Genomic DNA, 21,452 nt, shown 5'->3' on the forward strand with positions numbered 1-21,452 from the left:
TTACACTGGAACCACTTACATCAGCTGATGATGTAACTGTATGCATCATTTATTTAAACAGTGTGGACAATGTCAGTGTGTGAAAATAGGACATCATTAAAGCAGGAGTATGAATCATGTTGAAATACATTGATGTAACTATTAAATACATACTGAGTCCTTATCCTGTATTTGTTAAATCATCATAGTAGCCGTATTACAGCGCAATATGACAACAGAAAATACTTCTGAAATAATTACAAAACATAGGCTTGACTTGAATTTAAAGTAATATTAGCCTATACTGTTACTTTGCTTTAAACAGTAAGTATTTTGGTGTGAAAACCATCATTTTTTATTTTTTATTTTCTGTATCACACATAACTTCTAGTCTAGTATTTGGTTATATCTGTAAGAGCAGATAGAATATATATGTATTGACGCATTGATACAATGACTAGCAGCTCCTAATGTGGTATCTACGTGTAAATGTCTATGCCCACACAGTATTTTTAGTCATCTACAGAAAGTTCACCAAAAAAAGGAATCATAAGTTTGTGCTGACCATAAAAGGAAGATATTTTAAGGATGTGACATCTTGTTAGAGGAACACAGGTATATAAGCAGACAGCTGAGTTCCTGTTCAGACAGAAGCTGTGGTCAATCCTGATGTGTAAGAGGATGTGGGTGAACATCTACTGCTGCCTGTTAGCCTTAGCTCTGGGCTGTACCATCAGCGCAGGTTATTTTTTGATTTATTTTTTAACAGATTTCTTATTGTTTACAGTTTCTTCACCTGCTCATCAGGGATCCATATACAGTGGTACATTTCATGCAGTACACATGTATGCATGTACACAGAAAGTGTTGTAAATCTTACTGTATATCACCGTTACAAATACAATTATAAAATTCCTGTTTGAGGACTAAAGTCCATCTGATCTGCAGTAAACTGTGAGGTTCCTTACTTTCTGGGCTTGAAGGTTGTGTCAGAAAAGTTTATTTACACACTGATTAACAAGGTGGTACCACTGTCTAGTAAGTCGTTCATAAGCAGTAACTAATTAATTACAACTCTGCAGCTTCATTATTCTTCTAATGTCGTCTTTATCGCCTGTATTTATTTATTTATTTGTATATAGTCTACATACATGTTTACATTATTTTAGGTTCTCTTTTAGATTCACTCTATTAAAGTCTTTAAAAACATGAAAATTGAATAAGTGAATGAACTGTGTGATATAAATAAACCTACATTTCTTTGTCTAATAGGAACAAGTTTTGGGTTGCCAGCATTTACGTGAAAAATTCCCTTCGCTGATGTTTATCATTTATTTATTTGGTAATAATGCAATTATAAATGTTATTAATAAATACTGTACTAAGCCATCATGTCTGTGGTTATAAATGTCATTAAGTCATTATTTAAGTGTTTTTTATATTAATATATTAAGTCTACATGTGTAAATGTTAGTATTGTTAATAGGTGGGTTTTGGTCCAGAAGGCCCAACGTGATGAATACAAAAAGAGCTAAAAAGAAAAAGTCAGCGTGAGTGAGGATGAACACCAGCCAAAGGGATGTTTTTGGCAAAGTTGCTCTCATTAATGTCTTATAACTGATCTATAAAGCATTAATAGATTATTTATTAACCATCAATAAAGCCATTAGTTAAAAGTTGATCCATCTCCTCTTTAGAAAGAGACACAAAGTCAGTTTCAATGTTTGCTCACTGCTCAATTTTGACGTTTAAATATTATTCTGACTGTTCTAGTAGACGGGACTTTCTCATAATATTACTAATAATACTATGTTTGATATTTTCACTGCAATCTGTGTTTCTTTTACACAAATAATCCATGAAGTAATTGAGGAGAAGGATTCAATCACTCTGCGCTGTCCTCACTCTGTGGAGGGTAAAGTGACGTGGAGCAGAGAGAGAAAAACAAATCAAATTAGATGTACTGACAGTCGATGGCGACAGAGACATAAAACATGTTCATGATCCTTATAAGAAATACAGTTCTTTAGCAGACAAGTCACTGCACATTCACAGAGCTGCTCTCTCAAATGCTGGAAAATACTTATGTAACGAAAAACCAGCCGCGAAACTGACAGTGATCCCATCAGGTAACATTAAACTTTATTGGAAGTTTTTTTTCTGTATCAAAAACAATATTTAAAAAATCTAATTTCCACTTAACAATTGTAAGGTTTGATTTGAAAATGTTGCATATGTTGTTTAAAGTTTATTGTGAAAGATTTTATGTTGTATCAAAGTATTGTGCAGCATAAAAAGGATGCATATATGACTCATAACTTTAAAATTAATCATATTTACTGCTGTTACTGTAATCGAGCAGTTATTTGTTGTGTTTGTAAAATTCTCTCAGCTCACTGTGAGCTGTAACAAATTCACAGAGTATCTTTAAGTAAAGCGTCAGTAAGTAAGTGTCATCCACTGCAGGTGTTAGTGTCTCAAATAAGATCTTGTTTCAGAGTTCAACTCATAAACACTTTACATTCAAGCTCAGTAATAACGAGGTAATAAGGAGGTGAAATCGTCTCAGTAATACTCTGGTAATAACCTGGTTAAATCTTGCTAATATCAAAACAGGAGGGTAATAATGTATAAAAAACATCTCAAGGTAAAAATGGTTTAAAATTAAATCAGTGTAATATCATCACATTCACAATAAACATACTGTAAAATCTTTTATTTCAGACCTGTAAACACACATGATAGTTTTGCTGTAAGAACCGCAGTAATGAGTAAAAGCAATTGACACAATCTGGCCACTAGGAGACATTTTGGAGAGGTTCGGGGACACCAGTGACAACACAAACTAAAAATTGCCTCGATCTGATAAGGTCTAGAGGTCTGGAATTTTATACAGGTGTGGTTGACAAGATGCAGAAGATGTGTGGTGATTTGCATAGTTCTGGCATAAAGTATGTCCTAGTTATTGTTATTCCAATATGACTCATTATAGATGAGGAGCAAAAACACTTTTTTGAGCCATATTTGAACTGTTGTAGTTTCGGTTGTGTTTTAGCTACATGCTAATCAAGCACATTTCCAGGAACTAGAAGATGTTACCTTTCAAATGAAGCCTAATACATGCATTGTGGCCTCACAGTTCTTCTGTTATAAGCGTTTCCATTCGGGTATGCCACATGGGTGAAAATTCAAAAAAAAGGGTGGATGTTAAGAGGCTCCGTAGCAGAACCACAAAATGAAGTAGAAACTGGTAATTCAGCATTTTACATCACTGATTAGTGAATATTATGCAGAAATTACGACCAATGTTTCCAGGTAATAACTTTAATGTTTAGTCTCTAAAGGAGTATAACTATAGAATTTGGAGGAAATGTGTTTGTTCATTTTCCAGCCCTGATTCATGGTAATTATACTGAGGTCCCTATTTTCCCGTCGACACAAGCCCAGCGGCAGGTAAACGCAGTCTTTATGCAGTTTTCATGAACATAAGTCTATTTTTTGCGTCTGTGCCTGTTTGGTCATTTCTGGACACCAAAGGAGTTGCTTCAGCCGACGTGGGAGGAGAGCAGCAGCTGAGACTGTGTTTATTAGCTGACGCAGTTCAGTTTTGATGCTTATTTTGGCATAAAATTACATTTGCGATAAATCCTGCTCAGACCAGCTCTTATTGCAGACGCAGATGCAGACGCAGGGCACACAGTCTCCAAAATCACAAAACACCTTTCATCCATGTTAAGTTTTGCAGCTTTCAGTTTGCAACATGTTTTTTTATCTACCACAGATTGACATGAGAATCAAAACACAATGTTTACTTCATTATCTTTGGCATATTACTCTGTTGTATTATATGTCCTTTGTCATCAAAGTACATAAGTGTATTACCTGTATTACCCTGTAGTTCACAAGATATTACCCTCTTATTCCCTTGTTATTCCTGAGCTGGGTTTTCCCTCAACTCTTCACTCAGCCACTGACTTTATCCTGAATGCATGACAGCAGATAATAATGAATTATAAGACATGAATCTTGTTTTTCACTCTGCACATCTTTGTACTTGACAACTGATGAGGTTGTGATTATGTTCACTTATCTTCCAGATGCTCCTTTCTTGTGACCGGTGTTTCTTCATATAATAATTGCAATCCTCTTCTCATCATCATCATCATCGTCAGCACTGCCATCAGCACCTGGAGGACAACTGTCTGAAGTTTAAAATGACATGTCTATAAATGCTGTATATAACGTGAAAATACATTAGAACTATTGATTTTTTGTTATTTATAATAGATCAACATTTTGGGAAACACATCCAATTATTCCCTTTCTTTCCGAGTGATTTGAGAAGCCTTCATCTGCCAGTTTGTTATATAAAAAAGATGTATGAATAATATAAAATGTATTAAAATGCATCTGAATTACATTCAATACTTGTGGAAAATACCTCAGTAATTGTGCAAACTTTCAGTAAGTCTGAGTCATGATCACTGAGCCATTAAAGCCATTTAAATATGTTTGTGTAGCAGTAGTGTAGCTGATGGCATTTCATTTATGGGTGATGCTACAGCTACATGACAGATTGCACAATTCATCCTTGTACAAACTGAGCTCTAATATTCCTGGACAGAAGTGAACTTTTCTCCAAACAATCATCAGTTACCATCAGCTGCTCAGCATCATTTTCTTTCACTTTGTGCATTTTGATGCAGATCTGGAAATTTCTGAATACAGTAGAATAAATTCAGAGGATTGTGCAGACTTGTTGTTCTTTGTTTTTCCTTTGCATGATGTCGCACTTCACACATATTCTCCACCTAACTCTGCACTACACACCGATGACTAGAGTTACACATCATTCCCTATATCTATTTTGGTGCACCAATTATTAATAAACTTATGTAGGAGTCATAAGTGCACCTGCGCAGAGCCGTCGCAACAAACCACAAACACAATGATGAAGACGCACACAAAAGCAGTTTTTCTGTGATATTGTGAAAACACCATCAGTGTGTCTGTATTTAGCATTAGTGACCCGACCGCCTGCATCAGTGTCACTGCTTCTCTGTTATGACACCAGATCAGATAAAGTTCTGGGGAATAGAAAAAATGTCCCCTCACTGAGACGTTTGTCACGCAGGAAGCACGTCATGTTTCCTTTAAATCAACATATATGGTTGCTGCTGAACAGCCTCTGTGCTTGAGTGGTCTCTGTGTGGTTAGATATCTGGCTGAAAAGTTCTGCTGCATCTGTCTCGGACTGTGTTCACCCAGAAATTTTTTTAAAAGATCTGTGAATCTAATTTGTTAGTTAGTTCATCTTTATCTATTCAGGAAATCACATTGAGGCCAACATCTTTTTGGCAAGAGACCTGAGAACAAATTACATACATACAAGATCACAAGAAGACAGTTCATTCACACAAAACAACCATCACACACACACACACACACACACACACATACATATTAAAACAAAAAACTAAAAAATATCAGCGAGTAAAACTTTAAAGTCTCTCAGTCTCAGTTTAAAAACAATAATAACTAATATGTAATAAAGTCATTTGAGTTACTTTCATGTCCTGGAACTGTTCGTGTGAAACATGATCACAATGTTCACACTAGAGTTTCCTCTAGTTTCCTCTTGAGAAGTTGAAGTGTGACTTATACATATACACTGAGTTTCTGTTCTTCTCTCTATAGAAACTGTCTCTGTTCATTTTGGTTCAGTCTGTTGGAGGATGAGGATGAACATCTGCAGCTGCCTGTTAGCTTTAGTTCTGGGCTGTAATGTGACAGCAGGTAAGAACTTTACTCTTTTTCATCAGCTTTAATAATAATGTTCATGTTTGTTCATGTCATAGAGTGAGTGATGAATGTGGTGCAACTCTTTATTTTTACTGGTGTCTTCAGGCTAAAAGAGTGCAGCATGATACATCTTATAGGCATATATAAAGTATGTTGTCCTTTGTTTCCAGTATTTTATGTATTGTTCATATCATAGTCTGAAGGTAAAGGTCAGTTTCTCCATACAGTGAATTTAGTTGATGTATTAATACTGAAGTATTTTATAGAGATTTTAGTGCTTTGTTGAAGCACATTCAAGATCATTGTATTTGAATAAATCGAGTTTAAAGTTGTCCATTGGTCACTGTCACGAACCGGGCCGCACGGTCATGACAAAGAAGGGAGAGGCACACAACAAAGCCAATTAATAACCAATTTATTTTAAAAAAGGAAGTAACCTAAAAGAAAAAAACCTAACCTAACAATTGTGCATGAGTGGAACAGTGTATGAATGTAGTGTCGTAAGGTGCAGAAAAGCAAATCAAAATGTCGACCCAAAAGCTGTCTCAGGGAGGAGAGCACCCCAGCAACTGCACTACAAAAGGGTTTTTGAAGAGGCACTAGCACCCACAGCCCCAGGTGTTGCCAGTGTTCCTGATGATGCTGCCACACCCACCTCCAATACCTGCAGAAACAACAAAGCAGCCACACAAATTGAAGCCACAGGCAGACTGGGCAGAGAGGGTCGTAACACCCCCCCCCCCCCCCTCCATAAGACGGGGGTACCACAGGATCTCCGTCAACAAAAGATTACAAACAAAAAAACCTCACAAAATGAATATTACCATTTACCACCCCAACAACTTGTTGGTTCATACCATCCTCATCAGCAACCTCTCAACCTATAGGGAGCAAGAAGAAAAAAGAGGAGGAGGAGAAGGAGGAGAGAGACTAACAGGAGATGAACAAATAAATCTACTCCAAAACTGGAGCCTGGGACAGTGCGTCCGCAACCACATTGTCCCGGCCTTTAATGTGTCGAATGTCTATATCATGAGACTGCAGGAACAGTGACCATCTAATCAGTCTCTGGTTAGGGCATCACAGAGTGTGCAAAAAGGTTAGTGGATTGTGGTCTGTGTAGACCACCACTGGTGCCAACCCCGGAATCCACATAAACTGCAAAATACTGCAGGGCCCAGATCAAAGCAAGGGCATCCTTCTCAATGACTGAGTAGTTCAACTGATATTGGTTAACCTTCTTAGAAAAGAAGCTAACTGGCCTGTCCATTCCCTGCTCATCTGCCTGCATCAACACAGCTCCTCCTCCTACATGGCTCACATCCACCTGCAAGACAAAAGGATGATCAAAACAGGGTGCAGCCAACACTGGTGCTGAACACAAAAGAGACTTAACATTCAAAAAAGCTTCCTAGCACTCAGGTGACCACACAAATTGACCTCTGGCCTTCAGCAAGTCCGTAAGTGGTGCCACAACACTCAAAAAATTCTTACAGAGACAGTGGTAATACCCCACCATCCCAAGGAATCTCATGAGCTCCTTCGTGGCAGGCTGCAGAAACTGCTCAACTGCCAACACCTTGGCCCACACACCCCTGTCCGACCACCCGACCCAGGTATGTCACAGTTGCAGAAGCGAATTCATGCAAGATTCACTGAGATTCGCCTCTGCCAAGTGGTCAAATAGCGCTCTAACCCGCTGCATGTGAGAAGACCAAGAATCACTGTAGACCACTAAATCATTCAAATAAACAGCACGACTGGCCAGCCCAGCCACCAGACGGTTCATCAGATGTTGAAAGGTGGCCAGTGCATTCCTTAATCCAAACAGCATCACCTTATCTGAATACAGTCCAGATGGAGTAATAAAAGCCGCTACTTCCTGCGCTCTTTTGGACAAAGGCACCTGTCAGTAACCCTTCAGCAGATCAAATTTGCTGACATACTTGGCAGCCCCAACCTGGTCTATACAATCCTCCATCCGAGGCAACGGAAAAGAATCTGGCTTTGTGACCTTGTTGACCTTTCTGAAATCTGAACAAAACCTCGGTGTCTTGTCACTTTTAGGCACCAACAAACATGGAGAAGCCCAGCTTGAAGAAGAAGGCACTGCAATGTCATTGTCAGCCATATACTTGACCTCAGCATCTAGATATTTACGCTTCTCAGGAGAAACTCTATAAAAGTGCTGACAGATAGGCTGCACATCACCCACATCAATATCATGCTCGGCCCAATCAGTGCGGGAGGGCACATCACCAAACAAACCTGGATAGTTCAAAATAGTCTTTTCAAATTCCATAGCCTGTGCTTCTGTCAAATGGCCAAGCAACCCTTTCTAATTCTTAAGGGCCTCTGAATTGTTCAACTGACCCGACAACAACCCCTCATCAGGCTCAGGAACAACATCATCCATACATTCACCTGAAACCACTCCCACTGCACCAGTCACCAGGGCAGGACTCACTGGCATTGCCCCCTTCTGGTCAGCACTGGACACACTAAAGGAGGGAGCATAATAGGGTTTAAGCAGATTGACATGGAACAGTTTTACAGGCTTCCTACAACCAGGGGTTGAAATCAAATAATTTTGGTCTGAAATAACTTTAACCACTGTATAAGGACCTGGAAACTTGGCCTGAAAGGGCGAACTCACCAACGGACAGAGAGCCAAAACTTGATCACCAGTACTAAACTCACACACCTCAGCACTGCGATCATATCTCCGTTTCATTTTTGCTTGTGACACAGCCAATATTTGTTTTGCCAACTCTCTTGTAGCATATAGCTGATGCCTAAACCCATTCACATAGTCAATTAGGTTGGTGGGTGGATCTGAGTCCTTTCACCCATCTTTCAACACAGCCAGCTAAAAGCAACCATGGCAGCCCCTCTTCCCAGTCTCTATTAAGCTCTGTGCAATATGCACGTAAAAGAGACTTGAGCGTCTGATGAAAACGATCCAAAGCACCTTGACTCTGTGCGTGATAAGCTGACGACTGGTTATGCCTGATCCCTAGGAGTTTCAACACTTAGGCCAACAGGTGGGAAGAAAAATTAGATCCCTGGTCACTCTGGGAATACCAAACACAGATATGAACTGTGTTAAAGCGTTAACCACAGACCTTGCAGTTATTGTGTGTAAAGGATAAGCTGCTCACCATGGGGCATCCACTTCCTTACCAAAATACCATCTTGAAGAAAGTAACCACTGGCCACATTTTTCAACTCACCTGCTGATAGGACAGACCTATCAAACTTCAGGAAAGTGCATTGCACTTCCATCAAGCTGTTCTGAACTACTCCTCCAGTGATGGATCAGCCCTCTGTTCAGTCCGCAGCTCACTGTTAGACACAGACAAAGAAACATGTCTGTTTCTAAGAGAAAAAAACCTAACCTAACAATGGCATGTGTAGTCAGTGAAATCAGTAGTGTAGGTGAATGCATGAGTGGAACAGTGTATGAATGTAGTGTCGTAAGCTGCAGAAAAGCAACACAAATTGAAGCCACAGGCAGACTGGGCAGCGATGGGTTATAACAGTCACGTACACAAAACAAACAATACAATGTGCAGTGAAATGCAGTTTAGGCCCTCCTAGATTAGCTTATAGCTGCTAAGATTAAAGATAGAAATAGTAATAAAGGTGAAAAGGAAATCAGAAATAAAAATATATATTATAAAATTATATATATATAATTTATATAATATATATATATATATATATAGAGAGAGAGAGAGAGAGAGAGAGAGAGTATATATACATATTATATTATATATATTGTATATATACATATTATACTATATATAACATACACTACAACCATATAAATAAACATATTAAAAAACAAATATTATTACTGATAGTAAAAAGAGATAATTACTATTAACATGAAGGTGCAAACAAGTGTTTAAAATCTACATATATGATCTAAAATATCCACAAACTCACACAGTGACAAAAGACAGTGGTGCACAAACGTGCACACACACAAAAACACATGTAAGGATGCAGCATTGTGACTGTATATAACAATATACACATTAGCTGATGGTGTGAATGATGTAAAGTCAGAAGTTAAAAGTGAAGTACAGTAATGCTTTAAGGTCTTCGTGTTTTTCATGATTAGCAGTTTGCACTCGACAGTTAAATGTGATTCTGACTCTGATGGAAAACAACTTTTCAGTTCTTTGCAATATTAGAAATGTTGACATTCTGAAAATGGATGTTTAGTTATTGTAAACTGTGTTTCTTTTGCAGAAATAATCCATCAAATAGTCGAAGAGGAACAACAAGTCTTTCTGCGTTGTTCTCACTCTGTGGAGGGTAAACTGACATGGAGCAGAGAGATTAATGGAAACACAGTTGACATATTTATAACTGATGGTGACACAGACCAAAGATTCAATGACCCCCACAAACGATACGGTTCAGCTGTAGATAAGTCACTGTTCATCCTCAGAGTTGCTGTCTCAGACTCTGGAAAATACTTGTGTAATAATGAAGCAGCTGTGGAACTGACGGTGATCCCATCAGGTAACATCAAACTCTGTCAAAGTTGTTCTGCTTCCTGTTTCTTCCTGTTTCAAAGTCTCGTCTCTGTGCTTCACTTTTCATTTTCTAAACTGTGATTAAATACATACATTGACATATTAATGAAATGATGCATTTCAAAGGTAAATGTGGTTTTAACTTCAATAACAAATATATTGTAAGAAATAACATCATCATTACTGATTACTTTCATAACTCAAAACCAGGTTTTAATTTCACACTGACTGTTAAGAATAGAGGCCCAATTAATTTATAACATTAACTTCTTGTTACTGTAGTTACTTAAATATTTCTGTGTATTTTTATACGTTCGTCATTTTATTTGATTTTTTTATGGTCAGTGAAGAAAAATATCTTTTTAAAGTTCTCTAATACGTCATTTCTATTGTTCTTTTAAAGGAACAGGTCGTCTTGTTCATGTAGAGTCACACAGGAAACAAACACCTGAATTAAGTCCTTTTCTCTAAAACCTCATTTAGGAACTTATAACCAACAGTCAGGAGCCCAAATGAACATTAAAGCTGTTTTTCTTGCTGTAATCATTCCTCCTGTTCATACTGACCATTAGATGCAGTGTAAAAATAAAGTCATCAGTGCAGAAACTGTTTCTAAATGACCTCAAACCTTTATTTATCTGTCATATTTCTGTACTGATGTTTCTGTTAATTAGTGGCCGACACAAACAGTCTGATAAGCTGATATCAGCCAATATATTAGTGCAGCTTTAAGTTAGGTATCAATACAGTAAGAGAACTTTTAGTGACTGTAACAATTCTCCACTTTGTGTAGAAACAGAAGTTGGTTTATCAAAGAAAATCTTGTTTTGGAACAAAACTCTTCCATGTGTCACTGACTTTATCATGAATACATGTGTTTATGATGGCATGCTATAAAACATGAATCTTGGTTTTTACTAACTTAATGTTTGTTGCTCACAGGAACAACAACAGTCAGTATTGCAGAGAAGTCCAGCGTCACTCTGACATGTCCTGATGTTGGAGGGTCACATGTTCCAACATGGACCAGAGAGATTCATGGAAAACAACAACAAATCAGGCGTCATGTTTCAGCTGTTGACAAGTATCTGAATATACCAGACGTGCAGCCTGGTGACTCTGGACTGTACTACTGTGATAGAAAACCAGCTGCAAATCTAAATGTGATCAAAGGTGATCAGTCTGAGAGAGGTGAGACACAAGAACTCAAAGACACACACAAAAATATGAAGGCAGGTAAAGCACAGAGAAGAAGTTATTTAAAGGAATAATCTGACATTTTGGTAAATTTATTAACATGTTTAACTTTCTTACTGAGAGTTAGAAGAGAAGATCAACCAGTGGTGGAATGTAACTAAGTACATTTACTTAAATACAGTTTTTAGGAACCATTTGATGTTACTTTCTACTTCCTGTCCGCTAGATCTCAGAGGAGAATATTGTACTTTTTACTCCACTACATTTATTTGAATGTGATAGTTACAAGTGTCTTTCCAGATCTATATTTTACAAATAAAACAGATGATGTATTTATATTTGTAATTAATTTAGATCACTTTGTAGAGATCTGTTTCTACTTTGACACATAAGAGTATTTTCTGTTGATCACTTTAAATGCAGTAATTAAACAAACAGATACAGATATAAGAGCCTGGGAAAGTTTTAACACTGTGTTCAAGTGAAACTATAGTTTCAATGTAGGAAGTCGAGCACACAACATGCTCAACATTCAAGTGGTTTCCGTTGTGTCACACCTACATTGAAAAATGATTCGCAGTTCAGTTTATTTTATCTTTTGGCTCCTAAAACTGTTATTGTTGGAAGTTATGTTACAGCTCATGATGCCATAGTCACTCTCATAGAGTTGCAAAATTAGAGGAGATATTTTTGGCGTTCCTGGTTCCGGAGGTAAAAATTCTGTTCATTTTTCTCACAGACAATGTTACACTGAGCACTTCTACTGCTTGGATGGTTAAATCACCAGAAAAAAGATGAACAATTAAAGATAAAAAGTCGACTGTGTACATAAACATTTCAAGGTAGAAGTTAACTACGACTCCCAAAGTGCATTTCCGCAAGAAACAGCCAATCACTGAGTTTAAAATTCACTCATGTGCACTGCTAACAGCAGGCAGAAGCCAAAGATTACAGTGTTGACAAATTGATTTTACAATCCACAGAGCCAAAGGCTTCTTCTCCATAGCAACAGCAGCTGAGGCTCATGGGTATTGTAGTATTCTTAGCCGTCCACCAAAATCACAGACAAAACATGATTTCTGAGAAACTAAGTGTAAATACTGTAAACTGGTGGTCAGAATATAAACCTGTAGGATCATTCATTTATCCAGGAGAGTCCTGAGTTTCTATGTTCAGTAACATTGAGGAGATCGTTAAAGAAAATTTTGAAAACCGGAAAAACACTTGTGGAACCAGTGGCCCCTCACACTTCACAGCTATTAGATGGCACTACAGATGTTTCCTTGCTATCGATTTACACATGAAATGTTCACTAGATAAAACATTTCTAACAGTTAATGGTGCAACCTGATTTACTAAAAACTGAAACTAGTTAGTAGTTAGTAGAAGAACTTCACACACAAACTTAGTGATGGATTTTTGATTAGCTGGTGCAGCCGGCTGCTGTACTGTATATAACACGTATCATGTCGGGATGTTTGTGTTGAACTTTTACTTTGCTTCTCACTTGCTCCTAAAGGTCAGAAGTCATCTCTTGGTTTGGTGGTGGGGATAGTTGTTTCCTTCCTCCTCGTCCTCCTCATCATCATCACCGTCTACTGTGCTCGGAGGTGTAAAAGACGAGGTAAATGAAGTCTGACCTGGAAATTTACAATCACACTAAATTTTGATGAATACAAGAAAGATGTGCTTGTAAATTAAATGTTCATAATTTAACAATAAACAAAAGGCATTCTTACAGGATATATGATTGCAGCACATTAAAATGAATTATGCCTTTTTTAACAGATATACAGTGTTTTTATCACAACATGAAAAATGATAATTATTTAACATTTACTTATACCTCACTCATAGTACAATTTAAATTTTAAATGTATTTCTTATTTGATGTCTCTTATACCTTTTTTCAGAATTTTATAGATTGAATAATCAGCTTTCATGTCATAATTTTGACTTTAATTTTAGACTTTTGATTTAATCTCATTTCTCATTTTTTGCCGGTTGCCCCTCACTTCCATACACAGATGAAATTCACTGATTACTCTATAAAAATGAAAACTAATGGTATCAAAGTCAGCATGTTTGTCATCAGAGTTTATAGCAGATAATCAGTGATTATTCAGTAATAATTAAGTTATTCACTAATTTGTTTTCCTTTCTGTGGGACTGAAGAAAGACACCACATCTACGATGGGATACAAGATGAAGTGTTGAACCCTACAAAGCGTGAGTAATGAGAAGTGTTTCTTTTTAAAATGTCAACTTCCTCTTTCTATTATGATTGAGACTGATCTAAAATTAAATCCTACGCTGTGCTTACTGTGCTTGCATTCATGCACTGTCACTATAGTGACACTGATGTCATTCGACTATAACTGCTTGTAGTCTTCAGATGGGAACTTGTAGCATTATAAGACACAGTTCATACAGTATATATCATTATAAGCTTCCACAGCTTCTCAAAAGCTTCTCAAGGACTCTTCTCACCATCAGACTCATAAAAATAATTCATTTGCTGCACAATAAACATATTTTCTTACCTGTTTCCTGAGGGGCAACTCAGTTTCTTACTGTAATCCAAATTAAGATAGGAGCCATAACAAGTAGTCATATCTCTGAGGCTGTTTCTCACTTAAACCAAAATTAAGATGTTTTATCATCTATTTGAACATTATTTTCCATTATTTTATATCTTTATGCACAAAAATGCATTTCTGTTTTTCTGTTTTACAAAACAAGGAAGAAGATACTACTGTACCTTAAACATCAAATTTAGTGATCTTCTTTTCACTTCTTTTCTGGCAGGTGTGGAAAGCTCCGGTGGACCATCAGCTGAATACTGCCTGGAGACTTTCTCAGGTAAATGATCAAATATTTTCTTGCCACCTTTGACACCAAACTGTCCAAATTTTGGTGTTTTTTGAGTGTATCTTGGGACAGTGCACACACTTGTACAGAACTGTCCTGCATTCATCAATGAAGAAAAAAGGTGGACTTTAGTATCTCATAACTGTGACTCATCAACTTGTAATTGTGAGATCTTTCTCTTGTAATTATGAAATACTGCTCTCATAACTGAGAGAAGTGCTTATCTAATCTGTGTAGCTACAGGAACTGTTGCAGGTTATTGTGGTGGTTGAATCAGTTAAGAGGCAGTGTACAGAGTTTTAGCCAAAATGCTAACGGCTGTGTTTTGTTGTTGAGCTGAATGAAAATGCAGCGAACTGTTCAAAGATGGTTTTCCTTGTAATCATGACGTACAGATCTCGTATGAGATGCTGAGTCGTGTTACGGATGTCACAATTATGACATAACATTTAGATATTTTTTTCCTTTAATGAGTGCAATGACCTTTATTATTTTCTCAGTAGCTAACAGCTGGATCTCCTGCAGTCTGGATGTGCTTGTTGAGTTAGGAATTTTCTGCAGCATGGCTTCAGGGGATGGCCATGTTGGTCTTTCAAGCGATTGTTTGTCACTTTGATCCAGACTGAAATATCTCATAAATTACTGGATGGATCGCCATCAAAGTTGGAACAGACATTCATGTTTTCCAGAGGATGAAGCCTGAGTTTGATGATCTTCTCACTTTTTGTCTAGCGCCACCATCAGGTTATAGTTTTTGATTGGAACATCTATTGGATGGTTTGCCAGACTTCTTGTCTAGCAACATCACAAGTGCAAAACTTCACTTTGTCCAAGACTTTATGACCACATTCTTGAAAAACTCCCAACATTCCCATCAGCTTCAGCTGTACATTAGCTAATTTTAGCATGGAAACACACCAAATCAGCATGTCAACCTTGTGAGCATGTTAGCATGTTGACGTTAGCTCAAAGTACAGCTTCAGAGAGCTGCTAGCATAGCTGCAGACTCCTAATTTTGTTAAAAATTGAGTGGACAGGGGTTCTGGTTTTACCACACATTTGTCAGAGGATGTGTTCAAAAACACATTGGAAAAATTTGGACATGAAATGCAAAGGCCTTTACTTGAAATGCCTTTTCATTGGGTCATCAACTGATTGGTCACTGATGTTGACAGCCCACTCAAAAGTTGGAATAAGGTGTTAATACCTGTGGCGTAAAAGGTCAGTTAGTTCTTTATAATAAATGATTGTTGGTAAATGTTTTAATAGGTGGATCAAACCAAAATGAACCCACATGTTGCACCATCCCTGATCTTCCACCAATGGGAAACAAGACCGGTAAAGCCTGAACTGTCATCAACATTTACAGTTTTACAGTTGAATCAAAGATTCTAGAGATATATTTCTGGTTACACGTTTCATATATTAATTATCTTTTCTTTCTTCTTACAGACACATATCTAACTGAGTCGCTGTATTCCATGATTACTGACCCTTTGCCTGATGGTAAAACAGGTAAATCATTGGTTCTTCATTTTGGGTTGGATGATATTAATTGTATATAAGGAAGTTTTTAACAATTAAAACACCATGAAACACGAGTGTAAAAAGGCATATCGTACGGAATAAATTCTATCTGTTAATAAAAACCATAGACTGTATAAAAATATGGATGTAGTTACCGTGACGTCACCTGTTGGTTTCTGAAGAGCAGTTTTGAAGCTCAAAGTGAGCCGCTCCGGCCGTCGCCATCTTAGCAGTGCGTGACGCTGCCTAACTCCCAATCAAAAATGGGCAAAGAGGCGGGCCAAATGGCTGAAACAAGCCACCTAGTGGCTGGTGGGCTTGTCACTCAAATGTGCTTCATTATGAATGACTTTACAGCTTAATGAAATTTAAACGGGTGAGTTATAAAAGAAATTACCCCCCGTGCAGTTGTCAGGGGAAATTAGCTACAGAGACCAAAACCGTTTTTTGTACCAGGCTGTAAACATGTTAATTTCTGCTGTAAAGTTGGGCATTTTAACATGGGAGTCTATGGGGATTGAATCGCTTTTGGAGCCTCAAGTGGCTGTTCAGGGAACTGCCACTTGAGGCACTTCCACATTGGCTTCATTTTTCAGCCCCGGAGGTTGCCGCTTGATAAAAACTCAAAAAAAACAATAACAGCAACCCAAAATTATTATGTCTCCAAAATCTGACATAGAGCTAGAATGTTAAAGAAATGTGATTTGCATCCAAAATAACAGCCTCAGCAGGCCTGTGCTGACTGTATTTTGGTTTGAGTTTCTTATTTTTGGTTTGGCCTTCACAGCTTTTCTTTACATTTTTCAGTTTTTCTTTTTTCTGATCTTTGTCTTAACAGTAATTGGACAAATGTATCTGATAGGAAGCAGATGGTAGTAATTTTCCCTGTCATGAATTCTGTTGCCTGTTTGTAATCTTCATCTCAATACACAGGTACACCGTAGCTGAATGACCCGACATATTCCTTACTGAAGAAACCCAAAGTGCTTGAGAACAATGACCAATACCTGCATAATTTTACATAAATATTTAGCTTCTGTCAGGTAAAAATGTACTTCTGAAAGATTTGTTTGTTGCAAAATATGGAAAGGAAAAATGCTTATTCCTCAGTTTTGTACGTGAAGATTAAAACTGTTTCAATGGGACTATATTCTATTTTATTGTATTCCTGCAATCCTTTAGAATGAAAGCCTTTGAATATTTATGTTTAATAGATGTTTTGTTTAAAAAAAAAAGTTTAAAAAGTACGAGAAAACAAAATGCTTTCGTGTCCTTTGTTGCTTTGTTTGAGTTGAACTGTTTTTCATGTTGATTTATGAATAAACACTTGTACAGTACACCAGAGGTCTATTCTGTTTCGATTTTTGCTCGTTCACAGCACTTCCTTTTTTCATATCATTCAGGAACTGATACTGAAAATGAAACTCTATTTTTTTTTACAGTTATGATGCTTTTGATATCCACATTTACTATTTCTTTATTTATAATTTGTTTTTGACAACTGAAACCTAGCCCCAGTCTGTGCCTCTCATGTGTTGCATTTCATTGGAGTCACAGAGACAAGCGCAGCCTTTTGTGAAGAATAAATACGAGGCAAACTTCAGATGGGGGTTTGACAACCCTCAATTCTGAAAGCATTTCCAGAATCCTCAGAGAGTCTTCTAAACACCTGGATCACAAAAAAGAAGATTTTTATTCAACATATATTCTGTTGAATTCACCATTTACTGATGTATAATGTCCTTTCTTCTCTCTGTCTCTACATCCTTATATAGACCACAGTCTAAACATGAAGAGTTATGACCCAGAAAGTAAGAAAACAACCTACTGTCCGGACTCATCATATTAAATGTTTCCACCCCCCCCCCACCTTATCAGTAACATCCTGTTTGGACAATTTCAGCATCTTCGACGCATCTGTAATCAAGAGGAGGACTTTGATCTAAAATCTGCAGAAATGAGGCTACAGTTTGCAGAGCGGCGGTATAAACATGAGGATCTGGAAACATCACACCTTACAGCTAAATCTATGGATAGGAAGAGCCTCTTATTCAAAAAACAAAAACCATCACATAGTTAAAATACTTACCTTGTGTCGACTTACAGCAAACAGTCTACTCAGATCCGCAACAGCATCAAATGCAAATGGAATATATTACAAACTGCAGAAATTGTTTGCTGAACCTCCCACCTTTGTCTCTAGAAGGACTCCCACTTTACAAGACAAGCTGGTCCACAGCCGTTTATCACTTCCTGGCTTCATAAACCTGTGGGCAACTTCCCCTGTGGTAACTGTTGCCATTGTGGCAATATTTCCAAAATGGACAGATTTGTCGATGTGTTCACCAACAAGTCATATAAAATAAACCACATTGCTAATCGTAACATTTCCTTTCTGGTATACCGTCGTGAATCCAAACTATCCTATGGGCGTTCATTACAACCAAGCGGGAAATGGAAACCCCTCTTCCTTGAAAGCTGTTGCCCTCGAAGTGATACCTAATCATATAAGAGGTAGCGAGAGACTAAAAAAACGAGAAATGTTTTGGATTATTACATTGAAAGCCACTAAATCTCCAAGACTGAATGATGAGGTAGACTTCCTGCCGTTTCTCTAATATCTAGTCAGAAAGTATTGTGAAAACTTTAGAAAAATAAGAACAAAAAAATAAAAATAATGAACAGGAATTAACTTTACTTCATAGCACATACATGGAAATAGAGAAGGATGTAGAAATCACTTGCATCAGTGATCTGTAGTGCAGCGCTGGGCAGAGAGAATTGTGATATCACGGAGAGCATGATGTGTCATTCAGTGCAATTACAGTGGAAACAGTTTTCTGACACAGTTTTGCCTGATCTGATCAGAAAAGGTGGACATTTACCACTGAAATGTGTCACTCATTCAATCACTGCGGATAAACATGTAATCCAGCATAAATGAGCACCTGCATGAAACATTCAGCTCAGCAGTGAGGCTTGTCTGTCATTACTAGAGCATTAAATTAGTTGTTACTGAATTTAGATTATATATATGATAAATTATGTTACAGTTTTTTAGGACTGGTTTCATGCATGGTTCAACACTGAGTATTACAGTGTATCTACAGGAACAGCTTTCAGTGGGCTTTATTTCTGACACCACATCTTGTTTTTTGTTTGAATATAGATGTATTTCAGTGTGGTTATGATTTGGCAGATTGCTGTTCGTATGAATACATGTTAGTGTTTGAACATAAACTGAAGTGTTTGGAAGTGAGGATGTAAACATGTAAAATGTGCCGCAGATCCAGGGAACATTAGCATTCTTTCACCATAAAAAGACACTGAGAGGTGTTGAGAAAGAGGTTTTCTTTTTTCAGGAACAAGTATAAGTTTCCTGTTATCAGCCCACACAGCAATGTGTCAAACATTATTCTGAATATTGAATCATTTCAGTCTGTGTCAGGATGAGGGTCAACATCCACACCTGCCTGTTTGCCTTTGTTCTGGGCTGTAACATCACTGCAGGCAAGGAATTTTTAAATTAATCTATTAGTATGTGCAATTCTTCTTGTCACCTGTTTTAATTTACAGTTTTATAATATAATTAAAGCTGCAAGATGAACGGGCCCTCACGCCTCTGCGCACGTCAGGCCGCAACGCAATCGAAGGGCTTCTGTCACGGGCACGTAGATGTCTTCAGATCCGGTCTGTTTTCAGACAGTGCAAGAAGGAGATAAACATCACTTCCTTTGTCCACTATTTTGCCTGCTGTTGGGGCTGCTTCGTTGAAACTTCATAGGGGGCGCTATTCAGCCGGTTTGCATTACTGATTGAATATTGTCATATAGACGTGTTCAGGCCAGGACTCTTATCAAACATGTAAAGTCTGGCGCAGACTGGAGCATTTACAATAAAGTCATAGCAACTTCCTCTGTCATGGCGAAACATCAAATCTCAACGGTGTGAGGATGAGAATTTTCTGCAGGGTGAGACATGTCTGTCTTGCTCACACCTGTGTCATAAAAATCATGCAAGTTTTGGGCCCATTCACTTGAATTTCAATTAGTAAATTGAAAACTCTTGATGAGTTTGTGTGTAAAACAAATTAATTTCCTTATTTTCATCACGTCTATTTTTAGAAAAGTAAAGACTTTTAACTAGGGATGCACGATATTGGATTTTTTGCGGATATCTGATATGCCGATATTTCCAACTCATTGCGGCTGATTGCCGATGCCAATACCGATATATGCACATATTTTTTCCAGCTGGCTGAGGAGACTATTATGCAAGCATAGATTATACTATGATCAAGAAAGACAATATATGAAAGAAGAATTTTGCCAAGTTGGTGGAGCAGTAGAGTTTTCTTTGAGTTTATTAGACAGACAGGATTAATGTGTAGGATTTAATCTCTGGTCGACACTCTGGAGCAGAAGGTGGCGGTAATGCACCTAATACGCTGGTTGCCAACCACTGGCATAAACCAAAAAGAAGAAGTTTTTTTTCCAAACAGAGTGGTACATCCTGGCAGCCGAAGCCTATCTGTGCAGCTGAACACAGCAGCTCATCCGTGGACTGTTTCATATATTTTATTTTAGTCTATTTAAACATTGGACATCTTAAATGTTGTTTGTCTTGAATGTTTTCATTTAAGACCATGGGCAAAAGTTCATTGCTGTTTCTTGCTGTAAGTGTGTAACAGAAAAGATAGAAAACAAAGTTTTATTTGTCTCCCCCTTTTTTTTTCTGATCCTAAAAATGATCCGATCCGTGACTCAAATCCATGATATGATCCGAACTGTGAGTTTTGTGATCCGTTGCACCCCTAGTATTAACATGTCAGCTTTGTAGACTATATTTTGTATGTCGTGCACATAGATGAGAGTGTGTAAGTCATGTATTTGATACATACATTAATACTTTCTGATGTGAACCTACACTTTTAGATCTGTGAATGTTTTTAGTGTTCAGTCTTTCTAGTATTCAGCACTGATCTGTTCCTGTATCACATTATAAGCTTTGTGCTACTTTATATATTTCTGTATACTAAGAAAATACACAGGAAACACGTGTAAATCATTTGATATCTTGTCTCATTTTGATGAGAACATAAATCTGTTGTCACAATAGAACAATACTATAAATTTGAATTTGACTTTGTTGGCAAAATCACACATCTTAACCAGTCCATGGCTAAAATGAGCTCTTCTTTGTTTAGAAACAATATGTATATGCTAAATCTCTTTAAAGAAGCAGCCCTTACACCACTCAGGGGTTTTTGTTTGTTTTATTGGCATATAAATTGTCCCCCATCCCTCTGATTTCATCAGGTGGGGGACAATGATATAGTTTGATGCGGTTTGTTGGTTTTCCTCCTGTCCTCCCCAATGTTTTGAGTCACCAGCCGACACTGGTGTGGGGGTTGAATTCAGCTCATTTTTGTAGGATACAGCAGAAAGGCTTATATACATACAGTACATTATATACAAACTTTGCATGAAGTTTGGTGTTATTATCATTTATTTTACAATAATTATA

The 21,452-nt window shown here is 37.4% G+C and overlaps 1 protein-coding gene across 2 annotated transcripts; it reads left to right on the forward strand.

Moving 5' to 3' along the window:
• The first annotated feature begins 5,690 nt into the window (after positions 1–5,690).
• Positions 5,691–14,390, forward strand: LOC137198162 (uncharacterized). 2 transcript variants are annotated; one of them, XR_010931596.1, is made up of 6 exons: positions 5,691–5,775; positions 10,042–10,317; positions 11,274–11,522; positions 13,048–13,161; positions 13,704–13,757; positions 14,337–14,390. XR_010931596.1 is itself a non-coding variant. In XM_067611831.1 (4 exons), the coding sequence occupies exons 1-4, from the start codon at positions 5,715–5,717 to the stop codon at positions 13,158–13,160; spliced, it is 699 nt and encodes a 232-aa protein (XP_067467932.1). In that variant the 5' UTR covers positions 5,691–5,714; the 3' UTR covers positions 13,161–13,403. The 2 variants fall into 2 exon arrangements, 1 of the variants encoding a protein (XP_067467932.1); XM_067611831.1 differs by lacking the exons at positions 13,704–13,757; positions 14,337–14,390 and having other exon boundaries at positions 13,048–13,403.
• Positions 14,391–21,452: the final 7,062 nt, after the last annotated feature.

The sequence above is a fragment of the Thunnus thynnus genome, chromosome 15 (assembly GCF_963924715.1).
Source record: "Thunnus thynnus chromosome 15, fThuThy2.1, whole genome shotgun sequence".
Taxonomy (NCBI): Eukaryota; Metazoa; Chordata; class Actinopteri; order Scombriformes; family Scombridae; genus Thunnus; species Thunnus thynnus.